Source organism: Patagioenas fasciata, chromosome 19 (genome assembly GCF_037038585.1).
Source record: "Patagioenas fasciata isolate bPatFas1 chromosome 19, bPatFas1.hap1, whole genome shotgun sequence".
Taxonomy (NCBI): Eukaryota; Metazoa; Chordata; class Aves; order Columbiformes; family Columbidae; genus Patagioenas; species Patagioenas fasciata.
Window position 1 is genome coordinate 8,796,694 of NC_092538.1, and position 22,855 is coordinate 8,819,548.

The following is a 22,855-nucleotide window of genomic DNA, read 5'->3' on the forward strand; positions in this document are numbered from 1 at the left end:
TGAGCACCCAGCCCCTGGCAGACAGGCTCTCCTGTGGTCTCACGTGCCACGTCCACAGACCACGGGGAGGAGAGGAACCGATAACCTGTGAGCACCACTCAGATGTGGTGCCTCTTTCCTTCCTGCTCTCTGGCCACTGCATTCACGCTCAGCAGTCGCATAGTCACATATTTTTTTAATTTGATATAATTATCTCCTAGAAATTACTGTACACAGCCTCTTGGGATCTAAAGCAATTAAGTGAAGATAAATTTCTTTCATGGAGCAAGCTGTCAAACGATGAAGCAATTTCATTCCCCATTTGAAGTGGAAGCTTTGGGTCATGCATGGTTTATTTGAAACAATGCCATCACCTAAAGCTGCTGATCTTATCTGTCTCCCTCTGTCTCTCCATTTCAAACTGCTGAAGATGTGCAGCGTGGCACTGCCTGAAGTGATGACATCTGGCACCAGGCCAGCTGCAGAAACAAGCTGCTCCTCCCCGAGTCGGAGTGCAAGAGGCCAAACATTCCTATTAAAAAGGGGGAAACCGAGGTGAAATCTGGGAAGAGCTGAAAAGTGGGAATCCTGCCTGAGGGAACAGGAGACCCACGAGCTGCAGAGGAGCGAAGTGGCTGCAGGAAGGGGCAGCGCTGCCCGAGAGAGGACGGGAGCACGTAGCGCATCTCCGAGGGTTAACAGGCAATGATGCTTCCTCTTCAACACCAGACTGTCCCAAAGCCATCTAAACTGGGATTCGAGAACTTCATCACCACAAGGAATGGTTCATGTGCTTCTGGCTGCATGAGGAGTGACACGGCAGGACAGAAATTATACCTGTTAGCACATACATGCTATGTCTCTCGTGAGTTACAGCAAATTCTCTCCTGTCCTCACGTTTCACCATGCCAAGATGTTTCATTTTAGATGAAAAAACCCACATAAAACATAAAATAATTCATTTAAATAAACCGTTCTCCAAAGCAGCATTTTTTATCCTGAGAAGGGGAGGATGGCCAGAGATGCTGTGGAGTAGAGGGGCCATGATGAGGACTCCACTCTCTTCACAGGTTCAGCGCTGAAGATGCTCAGATCCTCCCAGGGGAGGAAGGAATGAATGGTCCACTCCCCACAGGACATGGGCATCAGCCAGGCCAAGCTTTGGATCCTCAGGCAACCTAAAGGTGCCACCCTGCCAGCTGAACAACCTTAACTACTGAGAACAAAAAGGCAGAAGACACCAAAAAGAACGAGTCTTTGCCCACCCTTCTGTTTAACAACTGCTCTGTCTACACACTTGCAATGATACAATCATCCAACGCACCCGTACGGATATTCACTCCCGTTCCCACCTACCCAAATCCATCCACACAACTCCCTTCCAGCTCTCCAGACTACAAGGATTTCTCTTTATCACTCCGGCATTTCCCATGTGATTGAGCCTCTTGTATGTTTAGCGGGTACCACATACATGAGGTGCCCTCCACGCTGATACCTGTGGATCTCTCCTTTCCCGTGCCAGGGTAGTCCCTAAAGAGCAGCTCTCGACCACAGGGAAGGCGGTGAGGACACTTGTGTCTAAAAATGTTGAAGCTGCAGCTGTGATAACAGGCAACTACTGAGCAGATTCAGCTCCCCTGGACCAGACTGAAAGGAGCATTTCCATCCATCAGGTTTCTGCAAAGCTCAGATCAAAATGGATCAAATCATTGTTCATTTGGACAGATGCTGAACTAAAAGAACTACCAGTACTAGAGGGAGCTAACAATGCAAGCTGGCAAAGGGTGAAAGTTCAAGAAGCATCTAGGTGACTTCAGAGTCCCTTCAAAAGGGACGTGCCACATCTCTGGCAGCTGGTAGGCTCCGAAAATGCACATCAGCAGCTGTGTCACGTCCCTGATGCTCTCTGAAGTGCTGCCCCGCAGCCACTTCTCCACGGGAAACATGCGTATGGACCAGGTATCAGGTGAACGGACACAGCGTTAAAAGGATGCAACAAACTCTCTGTCTATAAAATCTTTCCTTCAATAATGGATGCTATCACACACATCACATCATTTCTGCTTAAGGAACCAAAATGTAAATCTGTTCTGTTGTTCACAAACCCAGCAGACCAGGTAGGCAACAGCTTCTCAGACCTCAGAAAACATCTTTGTCTCCATACTAAGAATTCGTGCTTATATATGCATCTACCTATCTCAAGTACAGTGAAGTTTTGGGAAAGCTTAAAAAAAATAAATCAACAAAATCACTAGATGGAAATACTATTATTGTCTCTATTCAATACAAACTTATAGAGAAATATTTGTTACATATGGTGGAGAAAACGTTTTATGTAAAATGCTGGTATGCAAAACATTATGGCAAATGTTGTTAATTTAAATAAATTATGGCTTTTACCTTATGTTTAAGGAAATATATGCAAATATGTTATGGGGAAAATTTTGATTGAGTTATCTGGATTAAATATCCAGCATTTTTGGTGTCCCACCACAGATGCAGTTAGACCAGCAGCAGTAACGTCGCTCATGCGAGGCATATGTTAGGGAAGAATTTTAACGCTTCCCAGTGAACCCTCACTTAATACCCGCTCGTTTTCCTCAGGGAGGCGGGTGGCCTGGGGCTGAAACGCTGGGTATCAGGGGTTTGTTCTCATCCTGAAGCTGAGGCTTCCTGTGGGACTCGGGTCAGTCCCTCGGCCTCGCGTACCTCTGTTGCCAATCTCCAACGAGGAAATTGCTTTTCCTTCTGTCATAACGTGTTGTGGAGATACGTTCATTAATGCCTGGGAAGTGCTTTGACTTCAATGACGGCGAGAAAAGAAAACAATAAATAAGATGGTGGTGGTGTCTTCTCTTTCTGATTTGGGATGTGACAGCACGAGGACACCGAGGGTCACAGCTCCAGCCCAGCAGGACCTGGGCTCTCCGTCCTCGCCCAGATTCAGCCCGGTATCCGCGGATGGATCCGGCATCCACAAAAACACCACAAGGTCCGGCTGGGAGCAGAAACGTGGGGAGCAGACTCCAAGCTCAATGACAGAGGTCACCTTCCGTCTCCCGTAGAGACAGAGTAGATCCCCATCTGTTATTTGGGCTGACCACTCCCTGCATTCCACCCAGTCCACTTCTCTGGCCAGCTTCCCAGGACGTGGATCTTTCTTATTCAGGATAACAATGAGGAGTTATTAATTGGGTCTTTTTTCAGGTTTCCTGAGGTCCTTCCAAATGCTGCGTTGGTGGATACCACAGCCGTCCTTGTCTTCAGCAGGGATGTTTTCAGCATTTCACTTGGTCAACGACAAAAATATAAGTAGTGCTATGAAACAGGATCACCCCAAAGCCAAGGCAGGGTCATAGATGAAGAGTCAGATCCAGGACTGAGTTTAATACCTGAGCGCAAGGTCTGAGCAGTGGATCCAGCAGGCAAAGCATGAGGCAGAGAGGTAACCCCGAGTCTCAGGGCCCTCCTGCACATTAAGTCTTGAGCACCACAAAGATGGCCCAAGGTGAGGCCACGCTTCATGTCCACGGTCTGTCTCAGCCAGCCAGAGAAGCCTTTCCATTTCCTCAAGGTTTACTCTGGGTAGCAATAAGAGATGGCTCATTGGGAGGGGATCCAGCGTTAATGGTGATTTAATGAGGCCTTTCAATGTTCTTGCAGGCTCATCAGCAAATTCCACCAGGTCTGGACTCTTAATATGTCATTCTGAGTACACTAAAGTTAGTGAATACCTCTTTTATAGCCAGAACCATGCACTATCTGTGTCTGACGTCTTGCCAAGGTGTGGTAGGTTTTGTGCCATTAGGGTGCTGGTGTGGCAGAAGTGAGGCCATTACCTGCTCAAAAACCCCAAGGGAATCCAAGGGTGCCAGCAGCGCATGCCAAGGAGGACACTTCATGGAATGATTCTCCTTTCCTACGTCACTCCACTGATGCTGACTCTGGGAACAGGCGGTCAGCGAGTTTCTTGAACAGGACATTTCCCGTCTCTTAAGAGTCCATCCCGAACCTCTGCAGGCAGCTTTTAGGACCGAAGAAGACTGAACACAAATAAGTTCTTTGTCTTGTAACATAAACCTGGCCTGACAATGACAGAAGCGAGGATGTTTGACAACAAGCATCATCTGATCCACAAGAAATGATCCAACGCTGCCTGAAACCAGGCATGGAATGAGGCTGATTTATCCTGTCAGGCTGTGCCTTGAGCTGATGATCACATCACACTCCCAGAAAACAATTTAAAAGAGCCTTTTGCTGACACCAGAGCCAAACTGTGCAGCACTGGCTGAGGAACCACACACGTGCTGGTACACGTGCACAGCTCACGCCCAAGCTGATTCACTTGGAGCCGACAAAGTGGCTAAAGCACCCGATCCAAGCCCAGCTTGGAGGAGTGGTAGAGGTGGATCCAAAGCTGGGAGAAGGCAGGGAAGGAAAGGGTGGAAACGTCACGAGTCACTTGAGCAAATTCCCCATGGCTTCCCCACGCACCGAGGTGTTGCTCGCTCCCTCCGGGTGCCAGGAAAGGCATCACAGGGGCAGCGAACGTTGTTTCCACCAACAGCTGGTTCTTCCCTTCCTGCTTCCCCCCCAAGAGATGGGTCTGCCTGGAAGGCAACACCTCCTACTTCCCTGCAAGCCATGTCCAGACCGCAAAGCCACCCTCATGCTCGCAAACAGGCTCATTAAGAGAACACGTGTAACTGGATCTTAACACGTTGGCAGGTGGTTCCTCACCTTGTAGTGAGACTGCAGTTCCCACACAGCAGCTCTCAGCTTCAGGATGGAGGTAAAGCAGCAGGACCCCAGCTCTGTAGAGGGCTGGCTAGAGGTACTGTTAGATCATAGAATGGTTTGGGTTGGAAGGGACCTTCAAAGCTTCCCCAGTGCCACCCCTGCCATGAGCAGGGACATCTTCACCAGCTCAGGTTGCTCAGAGCCCTGTCCAGCCTGGCCTGGGATGTCTCCAGGGATGGAGCATCCACCACCTCTGGGCAACCTAGGACAGTGTTTCACCACCCCCAGCGTAAAATATTTCCTCCTTACGTTTGACCTGAATCTCCCCTCCTTTAGTTTAAAACCATCATCCCTTGTCCTATCACAACAGGCCCTGCTAAAAAGTCTGTCCCCATCTTCCTTATCGGTCCCTTTTAAGTACAGGAAGGCCCCAATAAGGTCTCCCCAGAGCTTCTCTTCTCCAGCTGAACACCCCAACTCTCTCAGCCTGTCCTCCCAGCAGAGCTGTTCCAGCCTCGGATCATTTCTGGGGCTCCTCTGGCCCCTCTCCAACAGGTCCACGTGTGCCCTGTGCTGAGGAACCAGAGCTGGACGCAGGACTCCAGGTGGGGTCTCACCAGAGGTCCGTTCCTCCTCAGCATCACGCAGGCCTGGCCAGGGCTATGCGATCTGTTAACGCTTGGCTGTGGCAAAGTGGCTGCAGAGCTCTGAGCTCCTGCTGCTTTCAACACTGTGTCTGCAGCTCGGTGCCACAGCCGTGTGTCGTCAGGCAGGCAGCTGTCCCCAGCCCGAGCGCTCTGCACGGCTGGGACGAGAGGATGTGAACAGCCAGTATGCCCCAGAGACTGCAGTGCACAGGATACGGAGTGGATTAAAATCTGGTCAACAGAGGTCTTAAAATGTCAGCGTAAACAGGAGAGCAGTCCTGGCGGGACCACGGGGAAGCTTGCTTGGGCTTATGCCGCTTAACAATAGGTTCAGTGACCTGAACAAAGAAAACCTTTACTGATAAAGCCTGGAGAATAGACACCGTCTCCTACCCTCTCAATCTTTGAAGAGAGCAATTCACCAACAGAGAAAAAAAAATCTCAAAATCACTCAGTTACCTACTCTCGAGCAAACAACGCACTGTCTAGTACAGCTAAATGCAACGTTGTCCCTGTAGGAGCAAAGGTTGTGGGATGCTGGTAGTGTCTGGTGGGGATGAGAAGAGCGGCAGAGCACAGTGGTCACTTGTCCCTCCAAGCTGGTGCAGCAGCTCACAGAGCAACACGTGGAGCCTGGGCAGGCACAGCTCTCAAACACCACGAGAACGGCGCAGGGGATCCAAACCATCACATCTCTCACTCCATCTACTCAGTTTATCAAAAGACGGGGACGAGGGGACACATTTATATACCGGGGTCAGAGATGCAATGGAGGACTTCTCAACCTACAGCAAAACTCAATTAGTGGAAACTGAGACAAAACAAATTTAGCCTGGAAATAACGCATGCGTTTCACAGGGATTAAAATCGGTTCCTGAAGCAATTTGCTGAAGATCTGGATGGGTTTCCTACTAGACCTGCTCTTACTCCCTTGGAAACTTCCCTGTGTTTTCCTGAAGGAGAAGGGATCGGAGGAGATGGCCACAGTTCACCAGGGTCTGGGGGCTCTCCCGGGCTGGGTTTTCCACCTCCAGGACTGACACAGGCTCTTTGAAGAGGGGAGTTTCTGACCTGTACATTCTTCCCAGCAGCTCCCTGATGTTCAAAGCCCCTTGCTGACAGACAGGCAGGTGTGCCTGTGACAGCGGCCACCTCCCCAAAACCCGGCACGGGGGCGGGAGAGCAGCCCCCACCCCAAGACAGAGCCCTAGGCAAGGCACGGGGGAGTACTCCAAACCCAGCTGTGACATTTCCTTTCACCTCTACCTGTACAGCTGTTTCCTACAGGGTTGCAGCCTCGAGTGAGATGTGTGAGGCTTCTGTAGGTGCTTGGGAACAAGACGGAACAGAAACGCTTCACACCTGGCCCCAAAATTGCAGCACGCTGGAAGGGAGCCAACATCAACTGGCAGAGTACCAGTGGCGATGGACATCAATTAAGCAGCCTGTCATCCTCAGACTGCAGGGTTTTCTTTTTGCAATCTGCATCGCTCCTTAAGCCTTCAGCAGCACCAGCGCCGGAGTTTTCCAGATGGGATCATTTCCCTCGGATTCCACTCGCTAGATTTATAGCAGTATTTTTTTTTCTTTTTAAACCCACTCCCCTCTCTTTTAAGAGCTTGAACTATTATTCCACATTGCGGATTTCTCCAGGGCTGTATTCAGTGTCCTCATGCAGCGCTAGGGCTTGTTTGCAATGAGTTCCCTTCACCTTCAGCTGGAGAAACGTAGTTTTAAGAATATGCTCAAAACCCCCTTGGCTTAAAGAGCGACTGAAAACCAGGACCAAACAGTAAGTGACCAGTCCACCTCTCTGGAAGATGCACTGCACAGCCCAAGGAGATGCAGCAGCAGACACCAGGATGGTACTTGCACCCATTTCTGTGAAGATATATTTAAAACAGCAAAACAGACACCAATATACCCTCCTCTGCCACCCTAACCTGGGGACATGGACCCAGTTTGACACATCCCACTGTGCTAATGACACCTGGCAAAGGCAAAGCACAAATGCCAAGGATGGACGAGGACTTCAAAGCAGGTCATGTTCTGCCCGCTACCTTTGCGGTGGCATAAAATCCAACCTCTCCTCATCACCCGATGACATCATCTTCCAACATGGCCCATAATTTAGCCTAATTGCCTTTTACAATCCAAAGGCACCACATGAAAGGGAAGGTCGAGGCTGGGATGGAGTTCAGATACTGGTCAGAAAATGTAAACATTTCTAAATTTGCCGTCTCGGGGCTGCCAGCTCCTGCCAAGTCCCCGCTCCGAGCGGGGCTGCCCGGGGCAGCATCCTTCACTGCTTGTTTGGAAACCGAGGCAGGCAGGAATGGAAGGAGTTTTTCAAGGATGACTCCTCCCTGGACTCTACTGCTTGGGGCTCCGATCTCTGCTCACAGTTTCCCTTTTCCTCTCTGGATCAAACTCCAAGCTGGAAGCTCTCGCTCTCATGGGTTGAGCGCGTTTGCCTGCCAGTTGGAGGGAGATGCTCAAGGGCTATGGAATGGGAATATGGAAAGGATGCTGAGAAAACAGTTACATTTGCTCACTGGGGTTTTCTGTTTGCTTACAAAGAGTTTGTGCTCTCACAGTCCTGGTCTTGCTACCTTTTCTCTGATGCCTTGCAAGAAGTCCTCCCAAAATCACTGTACTGTGGCCACCCTAACGTGGATTGCATCCCTGGCATTCCAGGAGTCATCAGGTCTCAGAAAGGATCAAACGCCTGGTGTTTAGATGTGTGACAGAACTCCGAGAGCTGTTCCTCCTGGGGTGGCTGCTCCAAGAAGCATCAGACAGGACTACACACTGCCGAGAGATATCGGCAAGTTTTAAGAAGACTGAAATACTGTAGATAAGCGAATAATAAGACAGGACTAATTTTAGCCCAAGCCTACTATGAAAGGCTCTTAGATAGCTAATTCAAAGGTTACCAGCTCTGCAGATCTAGAGCAACTAGAGAGAGGTCAAATCTGGAGTGTCCACCTGAGCTGGACAGCACAGAGGAAAGATTTGTGTTTTCTAAGGAGCACAAAGTTTGGATTTTAGGCTATCTGCACTGACAGCTGAGGAGTGCAAAGAGCAGGAAGCAAGTCCTTGTGAAACAAGAACTGCCGCAAGTGTGTGAAGCAAACTGGCCACCCTGGAGCTGGAGGAGCAGCGCGGTACCTGGCTGTAAAATATTGCTGGTTATTGTTCAGAACCTTGCATTTTAGAGCTTTCGTTTGCCTGCTGAGGTGAGGCAGGGTTGAGGCTGAGTGGTGAGTATCTGAGACAGTCCACTCCACACATGAGCATGCACATGAGGGGGAAAAAAAGTGCCTTTCTGTTTCAGAGGAGGGAACCACAGTGACTAGCCCTATAAGCATATGTATTAATCATGCACCGTCTGGTTTTAATCCACACACTGCTGATCCTGCGTCTCACTGTATTGTTATCAGGGGAAGGAGTATTTCTCCTCAATCTTATTCACCAGCCAAAAGCCTGAAAATGCAAAAAACACATTTGTGAAGTGCCTTCCCAAGGACCCTGGGCCCCGAACCTGGTGAGCTGGGGCTGCTGCCTTTTTATTGGCGTTTAAAAACCTTTTATTAACGTGTGTCAGGGCTGGGGGAGGAGAGAGAAGCTCAGGTTTCAGGACCCCCCATGCAGAGAGGTTTATTGTGGGAAGGGACATTAACACTTTCTCCTCCGCGTCTCCCTGGCTGGGGCAGTGCGTGGGCTGCGGGCGCAGGTTTGGGTGACGCACGGGTCGAGCCCATGCAGAGCTTGCAGGGATGCAGGCGATCGTGTGCCTGCGCGGAGGGGAAGGACCTCCCTGCTCTGCTGCGTGCCGGGTGATCCGCGGTCTCTTCCAGCCTCGCCATCACGGAGCAGGACGCTCCCAAGGCAAGAGGGTCCAGCAGGAGCTGAGGAGCCCAGGACATGCCCCAGGGCTGCACAAGACCAGACCCACACAGCTCAGACGCACCACGACTTGCTTAACCTCAACACGACCCAAGTGTTTTCCATTACTGCTGCTCAGAGCAGCACCACCTGATGAATCCACAGTTATCACCATTTTTTCTTCCCGATCCCTAACTCAGCCGTGCTGCTGTTCCCTGCTCTCTCCTCGGGTACAATCCTGGCAGCATCTCCTTCAGCTGCGAATGCTGCAGACACCAGTCTGACAGCTCAGGCACCAGGCTGCATAGTTTGCTGTTGACTGGTACGTTCGATGGTGTTCCATCCCACAAGCTGCAATGGATATCTGCCCAACATACGCCCAGGAAAACATCACCAAGTTCTGCTCACCCCCGAGCCAGCTTTTGTTGGTTACAGCTTCAGCGACAGCGCAGGAGACGATGGGAAGCTCTAAGTGTCACACTGGCTCCAGGAGGAATCCGAACGCACAGCTTCATGGCAGCGAATAGAGTCAGAACATTTTCACTCAAAATAAGAGCCAGGCCAAATGCTCAAAAACTTGCTGAGAAATTCTGGCTGAATACTGCGCTCCATCTGCTAAATGGGACGCGGAGAACAGAAAGAAGCGGCAAGCAGAGTGCTTGTCCTATACAGCTTACAAAACAACCATCCTCCTGGTGAAGCCAATAACCTAACACCATTTTAAATCCAATACTCTCCAGTCTTGCCTTTCAACAGATTCATTTCCTCCAAAATTTTACAAATTCGTTAAAAGCAATACGGTGCAAAAGCACAGAGTAAGGATTTGGAGCATCAGCAAGCAAGGTGAGATATCATCCTTGCTGTAGAAAGCCTACCATCTCTTCCTAGCCATGCAAGTGATAGGAAAGGTGTCACAGCGAGCTTCCCAGAGCCACTCTGGCACACCAGAGCCCTCCTCCCAGCTCACAGACATTCAGAGGTGCCATAGAAAGAGCAGAACGTTTTCTTTGCCTCTTCAGCAAACAACTGTCAGGAACACGGGCTGAAAACTGGGCCAAGACTGAGAACGTGAGAGAAAGATTGGGTGCAAAAAACCAACTCCTGCTAAACGGCAGTGGAAAATCAGCACTGTAAAGAGCTCTTGCTGCACGGAGATAGCATTTCTCACCTGCTCGCAGCTCGGTCAACCGGCAACCAACTAGAAGCACCCAAAAAATGTGAAAGTGCGTGCAATGTAGCTGGATGTGGAATGCGGGAGGCTCAGGGTCCCCTCGTGCCACCACGCTCAGCACGGACACGGCCCCTTCCACTCCAAACAGCCCAGAGGTGCATCTGCTGAGGGGTCACGTCCATCTGGGCTCTGCACGCTGAAGGGAGGGCAGGGAGCAGATGGTGGACAGGGGCACCGCACACAAAGGTCCTGTGGTTAAGTTGAATTTGGGGCTTCTTTACAGGAAAGTGGCTTTTTGTATTTTGCTCACAGTCATTCGTGAAAGACACATGGGTTCGTGTCTCTCAGTTGTACCTCCCTGGCTTGGTCTACACTGCAACATCCCACTTCTGAAGAGTCAAATAATTGACCTCCTTAATACTGCAGAAGGAGAAGGTTTCTGCAACAAGGTAGTTCTTTGACTGTAATGACACAGCTGCCACTCCAGCCCCTTTCTACAGTATTACCGAATCTCAGAAAATGGGGTAGAAGCATCCAAAGAGGTCACTTTGCCTCCTTCTCCAAGGCATTCGCCTCCACCCGAGTTGTACCTCAGAGAGGCACCCAGCCTGCTTTTAAAAATCTCCATGGCTGAAGAGATTCTGCAGAATTGCTAAGGAGGCTGCTTTCAAGTGCTTAACTACCCAAAGGTATGAAGCCTTTCCTAAAGTCTAGCCCTAATCTATTTTGCTGCCATTTGTGCCCATTCCTTCCTGTGCTTTTCAGCATGCAGCTGGACAACAGCTTGTTCTCCTCCTCTCTGCAACAGCTCACCGCATTTTCCCTGAATTTCCTCTAGACTAAAAAGCCCCAGTTCTTCCAATCCCTTCTTGGAAGCCAGGCTTTTGAGATCTCTGCTCTGTCTCACTGGCCTCCCCTTAAACCCTCTTGGGTCTCCTCTGCAAAGTGAATACACACACCTGCTGTTTCACCAGTTTGACCATTAATGAGAACACTGGTCAGTATGGGATTGAGAAGAGACCTTGCGGAACCTGTGGCTTTTGCTCAGCATGTCCTGGGTAGTGCTGGTACCAGTGGGCTCCTCCGTCTACCTGTGTGTGATGTGTTTGGTGTGTAAAGCAGAGCCCAGGAGACAGGACAACACAACTGACACACAATCAGACCTGAGCGAACACCCCAGCTGGGTGGGATCACGGTTCCAGAGTCAACTCCTTTCAAACCAAACAAGACCTACAGAGGTAGCAAAAAAGAATAAAGAAAGAAAAGGAGGATGGACACAGCCAGGCCTGGCTTCTTCTCTCTGGGATCAATGTTGCTGTTTCAGCAGAGCTGAGCTGGTACCACTGTGCCTGATAATCCCGGATCGTGGGGTGGCTGCTGCTGTGCTGTGAAGGGCACCGGCTCCCGCCAGTCATGTACAATTTGTTTATAAAGCACCAGAACCAAAGGGAGCCAAGACAGCGAGAAAACACAGCTCAGGTGTAGCTATAGGACAAAGATATGTCTCTTCTTCTACACACAAGTGCAAGTGCCTGGCAGGGCAGGTAGATGGCACTCCGAATAAACCGGTGTGTGGTTAGAAGAGGCAGAGTGCAGGGAATACCGACCCCCGCCAACAAGTTATGGGGCACCAGACCGGGCCGCTCAGTCACCTACCTGGCTGCTGGGGGCTCTGGGGTGGGGCTGCTGGGGAAGGAGTCCCAGTGGGACTGTCCCAGTGAGACTGTCCCCAGCAGAACCCCACGACAGCCCACAGCACACGCTGGGAGAACAGGCTACCTTAGGGTAGCAACAGCTTGCTTGTTATTTTAACCTGTTCAAACAGAGGCTTGAAAATCCGTTTTTCCACAGTGACTTCCTGGACTGAGGTGCTTCCCCAAACTGGGAGGGCTCTCAGTTTTACTGGGACTCTGTTTCCCCTCTGCCGCGGGCAGCGCTGCGAGCACGGGCAGGGCAGACAGAGAAGTGAAACAGAAATCTGCGCCTCTTGGGTCCCTCTGTGACAAAAGGTCCTAAATTTCTCACCGTCATTTTGGGAAAGCGTCAAGAAGAAGCGGCACACGGGAAGGCACACTGCCACCGTCACACGCTGCCCCTGCACGGAAACCAGCTCCACTTCTCCTCCCGTAGCACCAACCGCTCGGGGAAGGCAACGCTGTGGCTTCCCCAGATGAGCAGCGTTTCTGGTGCTGCGATTCTGCCTCCAAGCAGGAAACTGTTGAGAGCCACTCTCATCCTGCCGTGCCTCGGAGGGCACGCAAAACAAATGCCATTGTGCCTCTTCCATCCCCCATCAGGTTCAGACACACTCTGCAAGTGCAGCCCCCGCCTGGCTCCCCAGGTCCCTCCTGGCCAGGTGGTGGCAGAGAGCAGACCCAAAACCCCACATCAACAAGGGAACTGATTTCATTATTCTAAAAACAAACAGCCAAAGGAAAGTTCAGGCTAGAATGGGCTCCTAGAGCAAAGAAAGGAAAATAGAGAGAGGGCAGTGGGGAATGCTTCATATTCCTAAAAGCCTTTTGTACGTTAACACATGGTGTCTGCTTCTCTCTAGTCACCTATTTATCACTCTCCTCTTTAGAGAAGGAAAAAAGTCCTGGCTGCCTTCCTAAGGCAGAGTTTTGTGGCCGGGGGGAGGGGGAGGGTGCTTTAAGCATGATGCAAACCATTTGGAGTGCACTGAGAGCACTGCCAACACAAGCTGCACTATTTAAACAAGTGAGGAAATGATCGTATATACAACATGCCAGCGAGCACACACACACCAGAGGAAGTCGAGAGGGGTTTTCATGACACAGAGCTGGATGTCAGCGGCTGAAAGGTCGATATTTTCCCTTAACACCCTTCTCAATGACTTAATCGTGTTCCGTTTGCACAGAAAACTTCCCAAGAATAAAAAGTCTGGAGGAATCGAAGGGGGGATGTTTGGCCTACTGCTGACCTTGTCCGAGGTCCTCTCCACGTAGCAGGGCTCCTGGGGGGCGACCAGCAGGGGAACGAAGCCCGAGAGCAGCCGATCCTCTTCCAGGCTAAGCAGGGCAAGGTCGTCATCTGGGTCCTTGTACAAGGGCACCTCCGACTGATTCACTGTGGTCAGTATGTTACAGAAGTCAGCCAGCGTCGCCCACACATCTACTGAGACCCTGGGAGAACGAGGAGAGACGTGAGCAATTTGGGGCTGGAATGCGCTGGGAGTTGCCTGCAACGCTGCAGCGAATACCAGAGAGGTGAGGCGAGGCGAGGCACGCCACCGCCGCGGCGAACCGACCCCACCGGGAGGGCTCCAGCCACAGCTGCACTGGCACCGAACCCGGGAGGGCTCCGAAACCCTCGGCCCCGAGCGCCGACACCAGCCTCCCCATCCCCCGGGATGGGGATGGATCGCGGGATCTCGCCCTTCCCGCTGCTCTGCCCGCTCCCGAGCGGGGAGCAGCTTCCCCATGCAGCGCCCAGATCACTCCAGATGGGAGAAATGCTGCTTTTTACCCAATTTTAAAGCCTGCTGGGAGGACAGACTGAGACCCTGCATTGGGATCGGGGTAAAAGAGGCACCTGGAGGGCTCCAGCCCAGCACACCCTCTCAGCCTGGCTATTTTCTGCTACAATCACGTGTTGCAGCAGGAGATTTTTTTAGTTAAACCCCAGCCACAGGGAGGTTAAGCCGTGTTTTGCTTCTGGCCAGGGTTTCAACACTTTGCGAGTGACCTGCAAAGCTGCCTCTGCGGTGTCTCACCTTGCCGGAGCGGCAGTGCTGGGTGTGAACACAAGGCCCTGGACCCCTCCCCGTGCATCCCCGTCACACGTCGCACACCCTGGGGAGGGCCAGCGATGGGGAATCAGGCAACAAGCACGGGGGCACCACACCGACCAGGCTGCCTCGTACCGCGTTTCCCCCTCTTGTTTCTCAAAGCACTCACGTTGAGGTTTTTTTAGTGCATATACCAGAATAAAAGCAGGGAATAGGGGAAACTGGGGTTGATCTGCTTCTGGTGGTAGTGAGGAAGGCCGGTCCTCCTCCCCACACCCCTGGGGCACTGAAAAGCGTGGAGCGGCCCCAGCATCACCGGAGCCGCAGCAGTGACCAGCCCAGGGCTGGCGGGAGGGAGGCCCCTGCTCTTTGAACCGCTCCAGGTGGACAGAGTCTGCGCTCGGTTATTTACGGGAATCAATGTACCAGGAAAAGCACGCTGAAATGAAACATCTTGTTTTCAAGAGCGTCCTGGGAGCCAGGCAGAATGAGGAGCCATTAATCAAAGCCCGGCACGTAATCAGCACACATGTAACGCAGAGTCGCCCACGTCCCTCCGCCAGCCCCAGCCCGCACGCTGCAGAGAAGAGGTTCTTCAAAACCCTCTGCGCACAGACACCAGGAGCTGGGTTCATTCACAAAGCTCCATCGCTTGGCTCAGCCAGGTCTGGCTGTCAGAAATGTTTAAATATGGAAAAAAATAAACAGTTGCAACACTTTTTTTTTTGGAGGGATCTGTCCGAGGCCCTTTGTGATGTAATGGGAAACGCTGCGTTTGTGCTACCAGCTGGAAAATAAACAGAGCTGCGAGGGTTAAAAGGAACTGAACTTTCCACGACCCCTATCTGCAAAAGAAGAAAATAATAAGAGGAATGATCCACTGCCCCACAGCTCTGATAGTTTATCCTCCGGCCCAGGCTGCAGAGACAAGCACCGGATGCGATAGGGCTGCTCTGGGCCACCTCCAAGGCAGCTCTGCCCATGGGAGATGCGCAGGGCTTGGGAGGCTCAGTCCCCCCCAGTGCCCTGCTGGCAACGGGGCTGGGCTGCCTGAGCACGGTCACATCGCACTGGTGGGACCATGCCAGGATGGAGGAGGTGGAAATGCTGTTGGCATCGGCGGGGAGAAGATTGGGGAGAATACCTGAAGCCACTGGGGAGGGTTAGATGTGAGGAAGAACTTCTGAACAATGAGGATGGTGAGAGCCTGGGCCAGATTTCCCAGAGAGGTGGTGGATGAACCATCCCTGGAGACATCCCAGGCCAGGCTGGACGGGGCTCTGAGCAACCTGAGCTGGTGAAGATGTCCCTGCTCATGGCAGGTGTGGCACTGGATGAGCTTTGAAGGTCCCTTCCAACCCAACTATTCTGTGATTCTATGAAGGAGCGCAGAGGGGTGTTGGGAGCAGGTGCTGATGCAGAGGACACCTCCAGGAAGCTGGGCCAGCCAGGTGCACAGGGCTGGGGCAGAGAAGAAGGGAAAGAAACACATCACTGACACTTCGCCTCTGTTGCCCAAGAAAGAGAGCTGCAGGCAATGGATGGATGTAACCGGTGAGGGCAGCAGTAGGATGCTGGGCAGGACTGGGATCCACGGCGGGGCAGGGGTGGCGAAGCACAGATGAAGCACAGAAGCCGTCTCCCTCCACAGAGCTTGGCACCCACGTCAGAAAAACACCATGTGCACAGTCATCGAGCTGCTAACACCCTTGCAGTCACCCAGCCCAATGTCCCCCTTCCTCCCCCACCACAGCTGCCAGACCCCCAGGACAGCCCCTCACCCCCCTGAGTGTGAGAGCAGTCCCTGTCACTTTACCCCCTTCATCCCCAGCTCCCTACAGCCTCATGGTGCCTCGCCACATCTGTCATTCACACTGGACGTGTTAGGTTTCTACCCTGGGCTTCCTTCAGTCAAACCACAGACGGTGCTGGCTCTCCAGGCAGCAAGATCTCACTGCAGTGCAACCCCCAGCAGCTCCGTGCCAGCGCTGGCAGCACCCTCTCACACACAACACCCTGCAGAGCCTTCAAAAAGCCAACAAAGAAGAAGGTGTTGGTGTTTCTGCTCTGGTTTTCTCCTGCAATACAGAGGGAGCACTGCAGAGAGCAAATCTGGACAGTCTTCTGCCTTCCTCTCAGCTGCAGCTCCTCCTGTGCAGTGAATCTCCCAGCACTGGCCTCACCAAGCTCATTTATCCACCAGCAAAGCCAGCAAGGGCTAATGGCTCATGTGGACACCACACAGCCCAGTGGGACACCTCCTGGGACCTGCACTTGCCCCAGAAGGTCACGCAACCCTGGGGAGCCCCGTCAGGCGCCTTCTCCCTGCTGCCCCTTCCCAGGACACCACCAGGGCCACCTCCAGGCGTTTCTGGTTTATGTCACCCACCAGTGCTGCTCTGCAAAGCCACGGCAGGTCCAGGTGCCTGCATATGCACACTGCCACAACTTCGGGGTCCCTCTGTGGAGGGAGGCCCCGAATTACTGACACCGAGCCCAGGCACACAGCCCCAGGTACAGGGATGAGGCTCCCAGAGCTTTTAACCGAGGAAGTGAGAAGGGGGTTAGCGCGAGGTCTTTCCTCAGAACGGGGGGTTCATTCACTTCCCCGCAGACACATTTTACATTTGCTTATTCCACTAGGAGAGGAAAAAAAAATAAGAGTTAATTTCTTTTTTATTGCCTCAGGATTCCAGGTTTAATGTAGCTGTCAGTGTGAGCGCAGCCCAGCTGCACGCCGACAGGACACAGCCCGGCCAGAGGACGCTGAGAGCGTCACACAAGCGCAGCCGAGCGCGCAGGGGCTGGAGCTCAGCCCCGGGGCAGAGCACGGCCACGGTGAGACCGGGGATGGCTCCTGCCAAAGAGGGATGCCCATGATGGGGATGCATCGCTGCGAGGCAAAAATCACACACCGAAATGTGGGGCAAGCTGAGGCCGGTGCAGGGAGATGGGCATGGGAGTGAGCCTGATGCTCGCCGGATCCCTGCCGGCTGCGGTGCTGCGCCGGCGCTCGCCACCATCTTCAGCAGGGCTGCGGGCTGCCTGGTGATTAATATCAAGCACAATGACCCCATGTTACAAGCCCGCGGGGGCCTGTGGAGGTGGCCGTTTCCTGTGTAATACCAGCTTGTTTAAACACTAACAGTCCAACTCCACAGCTGCAGAACAAACCCGGAAAGCACGGCGCAGAAGAAGCGCTGCATTGTGCTCCCCGGCCGCCCAGATGGCAAACGCCTCGGGCTCCTGAGCTCCTGGGGCCAGGCGATGGGCACCCATCGGTGCCCACCCCAGCTCCTGCACACACCGAGTGCTCCACGTCCCCCTCCTGGGTCTCCTCTTCCAGCCCATGGGAAGCCAAACTAAAAGCAGCTCCTCTGTAAGGAACGAATGAGGTTCGTGGGGGGAGCTATTCCCAAAAGGCATTCACCAACCCTGCCCTGGACTCAGAGCTGGTCACAGCCCCTTTGCCCCGTGGCACCAGTGATCTCCCCCACTCTGCCCTGCACATTGTCCCTTTGGCCGGCCAGGTGTCTGCAAACCATTTCCCTCCTGGGAACCTGCCTTGGGAACCAGAGGGATGCTGTTCTCTCCAGGAAAGGTGCAGAGTCCTCCCAGCCAGCCCTGCCTCACCATAGCCCCCTTCCCCATGGAGCCTTTTCGCTCCAGCTTCACTCAACTTCACCTTCATTCTCAGCCAGGTTTACACCGCCGAGACACCTCTGAATCCTCGCTTTGATGTCTCGATAGGGAAACTCTGGTGGGCCAGCATTACTAATTAAAGCTGAGATCTGCAAAAGGCATTTTTCATTTATTCTCCGGCAAACTCCAGCAAGGTCTTGGCACCCGAGGCTCTGTCCATCTGTCCCAGTGGGAGCTGCCATCTCAGTGACACTTCTCCACAAGAGCGATGTGATGAGAGCGATCTGGCAGATCTCTCTGGGAAGGTAAGCTCTAGAATGTGCTCAGAGCTTTTGGATTTAATTTAATACTTGGTTTAAATTAACCATTTTTAAATGCTTGCAGACAGTCTCCACAAACCGAGAGGCCCTTCACTCCAGCATGGAAGGAGCACAGATTTGCCAGGGTCAGCCCTACGGCAGTTTGTCTGTCTAGCCAGTGGCTTCCTCATCGATTCTCACACTTCGTTTAGCAGTGGATTAATTGCAGCAACAAAGAAGAGTAAGGAGAAGCTTTGCTCTCCCCTGCCCAGCCCTCTTCACCCATCTCAGCCCCTCAGCCAGATGTCCCAAAAGGAGATGGATTCACTTGAACGACAGCAGCCTCCTTGGAGATCTGCCTTGTGCCCCATCTGCTGCTGATATCTCCGCCTTAGGAGATCCACCCTGCTCCTCAGAACGCTGCTTTTCCACCCTAATCTCTACAAATTACTTCTGGGGACAGTTGATCTGAAAGATGCTGCTCCAACCCACTTGCATATGGCAATGCAACTGCTTTAAATGACCTCCTGTTCAGACCTCAGCACAATGTTTGCCATGAAACGTGCACATCTGAATTCATCTTAAGATGCAGAAGTGACTGTCGCCTGCTGCAAGAAAACCTGGTCCAGCCACACAATCCCTGAGCCACAGGACACAGCTGCTCTGAAGCAGAGATGTCCATGCTGAGGTTTACCTTCTGTTCTAGAAACACCTGAGAAAAGAGCCACAGATAATTCACTGAGCCCCTCTCACAAATAGGTAGAAGGAACCTCATCTAGGTGTTCCTGCTCCAGCAGGGGGATTGGACTAGATGATCTTTCGAGGTCCCTTCCAATGCCTGACATTCTGTGATTCTGTGACACCCCCCACCTCTCAAATACACAGAGCAGCCCCAGGGCAGGGATCCAGGCAGCCCGTCACCTCCCCATGGCCTTCTGGCCTCAAAACATGTCCCAGCGCATCCTCTGAGCCACAGTGACCACACAGATGTGGCTGAGAGCTCGATGAACACGCCAGAGCAAGGAGGGGGAGCTTGGGGAAAGGTGCAGCTTCTCATTCAGCTTGAATTTGGAACCGCTGAGCCCTCAGCTAGGGAGGGGATGCCTGCTAGGAGCCAGGGTTCATTCCCAAGCCCTCGCCAAGGAAAGGACCCCGAAGACACAGCCTCCGGAGCCTCCCACCCCACTCCGCAGAGCCCACTCTGCAGCCGCGCGTCGGCTTTCGGCAGCGCTCACCCCTCACACCTTTCCCTCCGCCTCTGTCCAAGGGGGAAAAGCAGCGAGCTGAGGAATTTGGTGTGGGCTTTCTTTCTTTTTTATATTTTTTTTTTATTGTAAGGACTCAAATCCAGCAGTGTGATAAATGCATCCGAGCTACAATTAGGAAGATATATAGCATCAGAACGCGAAGGTCTGGGCAGCGTGGTGAAACGCGGGCTCTCCAGAGCCCCAGCTATGTTTCCCATTATGTAACCCTGGTCATGGGCAGACAGCCAGACTCCAAATGAAAAAGAGACTCTGGCTTGGCACCGTTTCTATTTTCCTATCCTCATTCGGGGTCAGCACAGTGTCATACAGCTGCAGAGAAAGCTCCGGGGATTAAACCTGGGAAAGACTCCAAGACCAGGACCTGGGTTCAAGTACCAGCTGAAAGCAATAAACCAACTGCCACAGCTGGGCTGAGTTTAGACGTTCTCAAAAATCCCCCCAGCTCTCTTCCCTTACTAAAAACGAGCGATCGTGAACATGGCAAACGCGGTGTGAGCGGAGGCCTCGGGACATGCAGCCCCAGGTTTTAGGCTCTGGTGGAGCCTTGACAAGCTGCCCCGCTGGCCCCGAGCCCAGCCCGTCATTCTGGCAGCGGCGCTGGCCCCGGACGAGCTGCACTTTGATGCAAGCTCTGGGCCAGGCCTTTGCTCCTAAGGGGCTGCCAGGTGGGTATGGGGCCTGTTTTTTCCAGAAGCTTTAGCACATTTGTGGCATCATTGCAGGGTGCTTCTGTGCTTTGAGTGGTTTTTTTTTACCATCCCTTTTCTGCGCTCACTGACAGCAATGGCTGCATGGCGCTGGGAGGTGGTTTCAGTGTGTCCAACCAGCTTCTCCAATGGCACTGGTGGGGACCTCGTGGCACTGTGAGGCACAGAGCATGTGTGGAACGACACAGTTCCCTTACTCAATTGTGCAACTTGGCATCTGCACTTGCTCCTCGGATGCTCTCCCCGCTCCCAAGCTCACCCTGCCCATAAACCTTGCCTTACTCCAACACACCTGCTGCTCTGACCCAGGTCTCACTTCCAAAATTTCTTTGAAGCTGCTCCTATCTAAACCCCCAGACCCAGTGACTCTACCTGGTTACTGAACAGCCCCCAGGCTTGTGTCAATAGAGCCAAAACAGCAACCCAGTGCTCCCCTCTTCCCCACCTCCAGGGAAAGCGTTGCAAGCCCCAGGTCATGCCCAAGAGCGGAGCCAGTTCCCTGCTACTCCTCACTACCCACATCTCCAGGGAAGCTCAGCCGCTGCTGTCCCACAGTCCTGGGCCACCAACACCTGGCCATGCGATGCTGGGTGCACACTAGAGATCTGGGCTGGAGAAGCAGCTCATCTCCTCACTAGGGATAAGCCAAAGAGCTCTGGGATGGAGGAGCTGGCAGCCAACATGAGGAAGGTTGTCCATGGCCCAGAGCATGGGCACGGTGGGACAAGAGGGGCTGCTCAGCCACCCTTCGTGGAGAAGACAAGGTAGGGAAGCCATTGGACTCCTGCTACAAGCTGAAGACCCTCATTCCTCCACCCGGCAGACCTTGTAGAGCAAAGCCCCCCAACCCACACTCCCTGTTCCCCAAAAAGCCATGGACCACAGGCTGGGCGGCCACCACCACCTTCTACCACCCTGATGGGTGAGCGGGAGCCGCCGGCACCTGTTCCGGCAGCCCCGGGGGGACACGGTCCCGCAGAATGGGGAGGCAGCTCGTCCCGTGGAAGGCGCCGAGCCCTGGCTGTGCAAACCCGATCAGAAATTCCATCTCGAGGCTGCCCGTCGCCAAGGGCTCAGCAGCTCCCAGCACAAGAGGAAGGGGGGGATTGGTGCAGGCGCTTTCACGTGACAGATCCCAGTTTGAGTTCCTGCCCAAAGATGGGCAGCAGTTCACATGAGCAGGCAGCGGTCCCACACCGAGCAGCCGACAAACAGAAAACAGACTCCATCTCCACAAAATGAGGCCCAGAACTTCCTGTGTGAGATTTCCATTTCCTCAGCCAAATGAAAAAGAACTAGAGTAAGAGGCAATAAACTAGGAGAGCAGGACTGGACCTGACGCATGGAGCGGGGACCCATTAATGGTTAAGCCACTTTGCTGGATTACTCTTAATGCGCCTTCCCATCACCCTGGGTTCTGGCTCCTTTGGATTAACAATAAGACGTGATTTCAGGCTCTGGATCCGGAGTACCGGAGGCAGATGGAAAATCCTGCGGGAAAGCAGTTACGGAGCATGCTCAGACACTGTTTCGCATACTCCATACTTGGCCCCTTCACTTGATTTTCTGTCCAAAAATATGCAAATTGCCTAGTCCGCATTATGGACTAATGGGCTGGAATTGGCCAGTTTGGAAAATTAACCCTTTTGTGCGTTGCAGGGGTAGAGACAAGCTGTTTCTGAAGCAGAAGGGAGGCGACTTTGGAGCTCCAGGAACGGGCAAGCTGCTCCGGGTCAGCCCAGCCTGACTAAGGTTAACCTGATTCTGTTAAAAAAAAGGCAATGACACCTTGTCATTTGTTCTGGAAATGGACTTTCCTCTTGCAGAGAGGAAGGTCCTGCCTGTTCAGCTGGCTGGGCCTGCAGAACGTGTAAAGGAGATGTATCACAACAAAAGCAGAGGCGCATCCTAAGCGGAAAGTAAAAATCCAGCTCATGGGACGTTTTCTAGCACATGGAAGCAAAGAGCACCTGCCAGGCCCCTGCAGAGACACTTCAACCCCACTGACATCAGTGAAGAAAGTCCACACCGAACTGCGTGTCACAGCCAGGAGTGAGCGTGAGCGAGGGGGAAAGGCGGCACGAGGGGCCCAAGGAGGGAGCAGACAGCAGAAGACAGAGCAGAGGATGCACGTACTGTTTGGGGAGCTCCAGAGAGGTCGGAGGAGGATTCCAGGTGTCCGGGTGTCCGAGCATCCAGTCTGACCAGACCTTCACACTGGGGAGCAGCTCCTTTAGGTCCTGGGGCAAGGTAGAGACCTTGATGTCATCTTCCTCATCCTCCTGCTCCACCTCTTGTGGCTGAACTGCAAATACAAGACGTGAGAGCTGAGGCCGCTCACCAAAGCCCTGAGCCAGGCTCAGGCAGGGACAGGGGATGCACAACACGGATCCCAACATCCCAGTCTTGGACACACAAGGGAAAAGCCACAACCCACACCATGTGCAGAGCCAGATCTGTTCTATCTACGTGGATTGGCCTGGGGGACAAGCTGGGACACCTGTGACCCTTTTTATTGAGGGCAGTGGGACGCTAGTGCACCAGTCACAGAGACAGGATCCTAAGGTCCCGGTTTTGGGAAGTTTCCCAATAGCTGGCAGAAAGGATGCCCTGTGTCCATCCTTTTTTTCCAGTTGTTTTTGCCTGCATGCATCAGGGGTTTTCACGCCAGATGATTCAGCTGTAACCTGGGCACAGCTTGGGACACTGCGGGGAAACCCAAGTGCCCCAGCAGATGGGAAGGGCTGTACAAAATAACAGGGA

At 52.9% G+C, this 22,855-nt stretch overlaps 1 protein-coding gene across 2 annotated transcripts in view; it reads right to left on the minus strand.

The window, feature by feature from the left end:
- Window positions 1-22,855, minus strand: part of SMG6 (SMG6 nonsense mediated mRNA decay factor) — a 107,890-nt gene that overhangs the window by 33,970 nt on the left and 51,065 nt on the right. For both annotated transcript variants that reach the window (XM_065853202.2, XM_065853201.2), the window contains exons 12-13: window positions 22,229-22,397; window positions 13,370-13,571 (exon numbers count right to left, since the gene is read on the minus strand). In XM_065853202.2, the coding sequence (XP_065709274.1) occupies window positions 13,370-13,571; window positions 22,229-22,397 (371 nt within the window). The remainder of the gene's footprint in view (window positions 1-13,369; window positions 13,572-22,228; window positions 22,398-22,855) is intronic.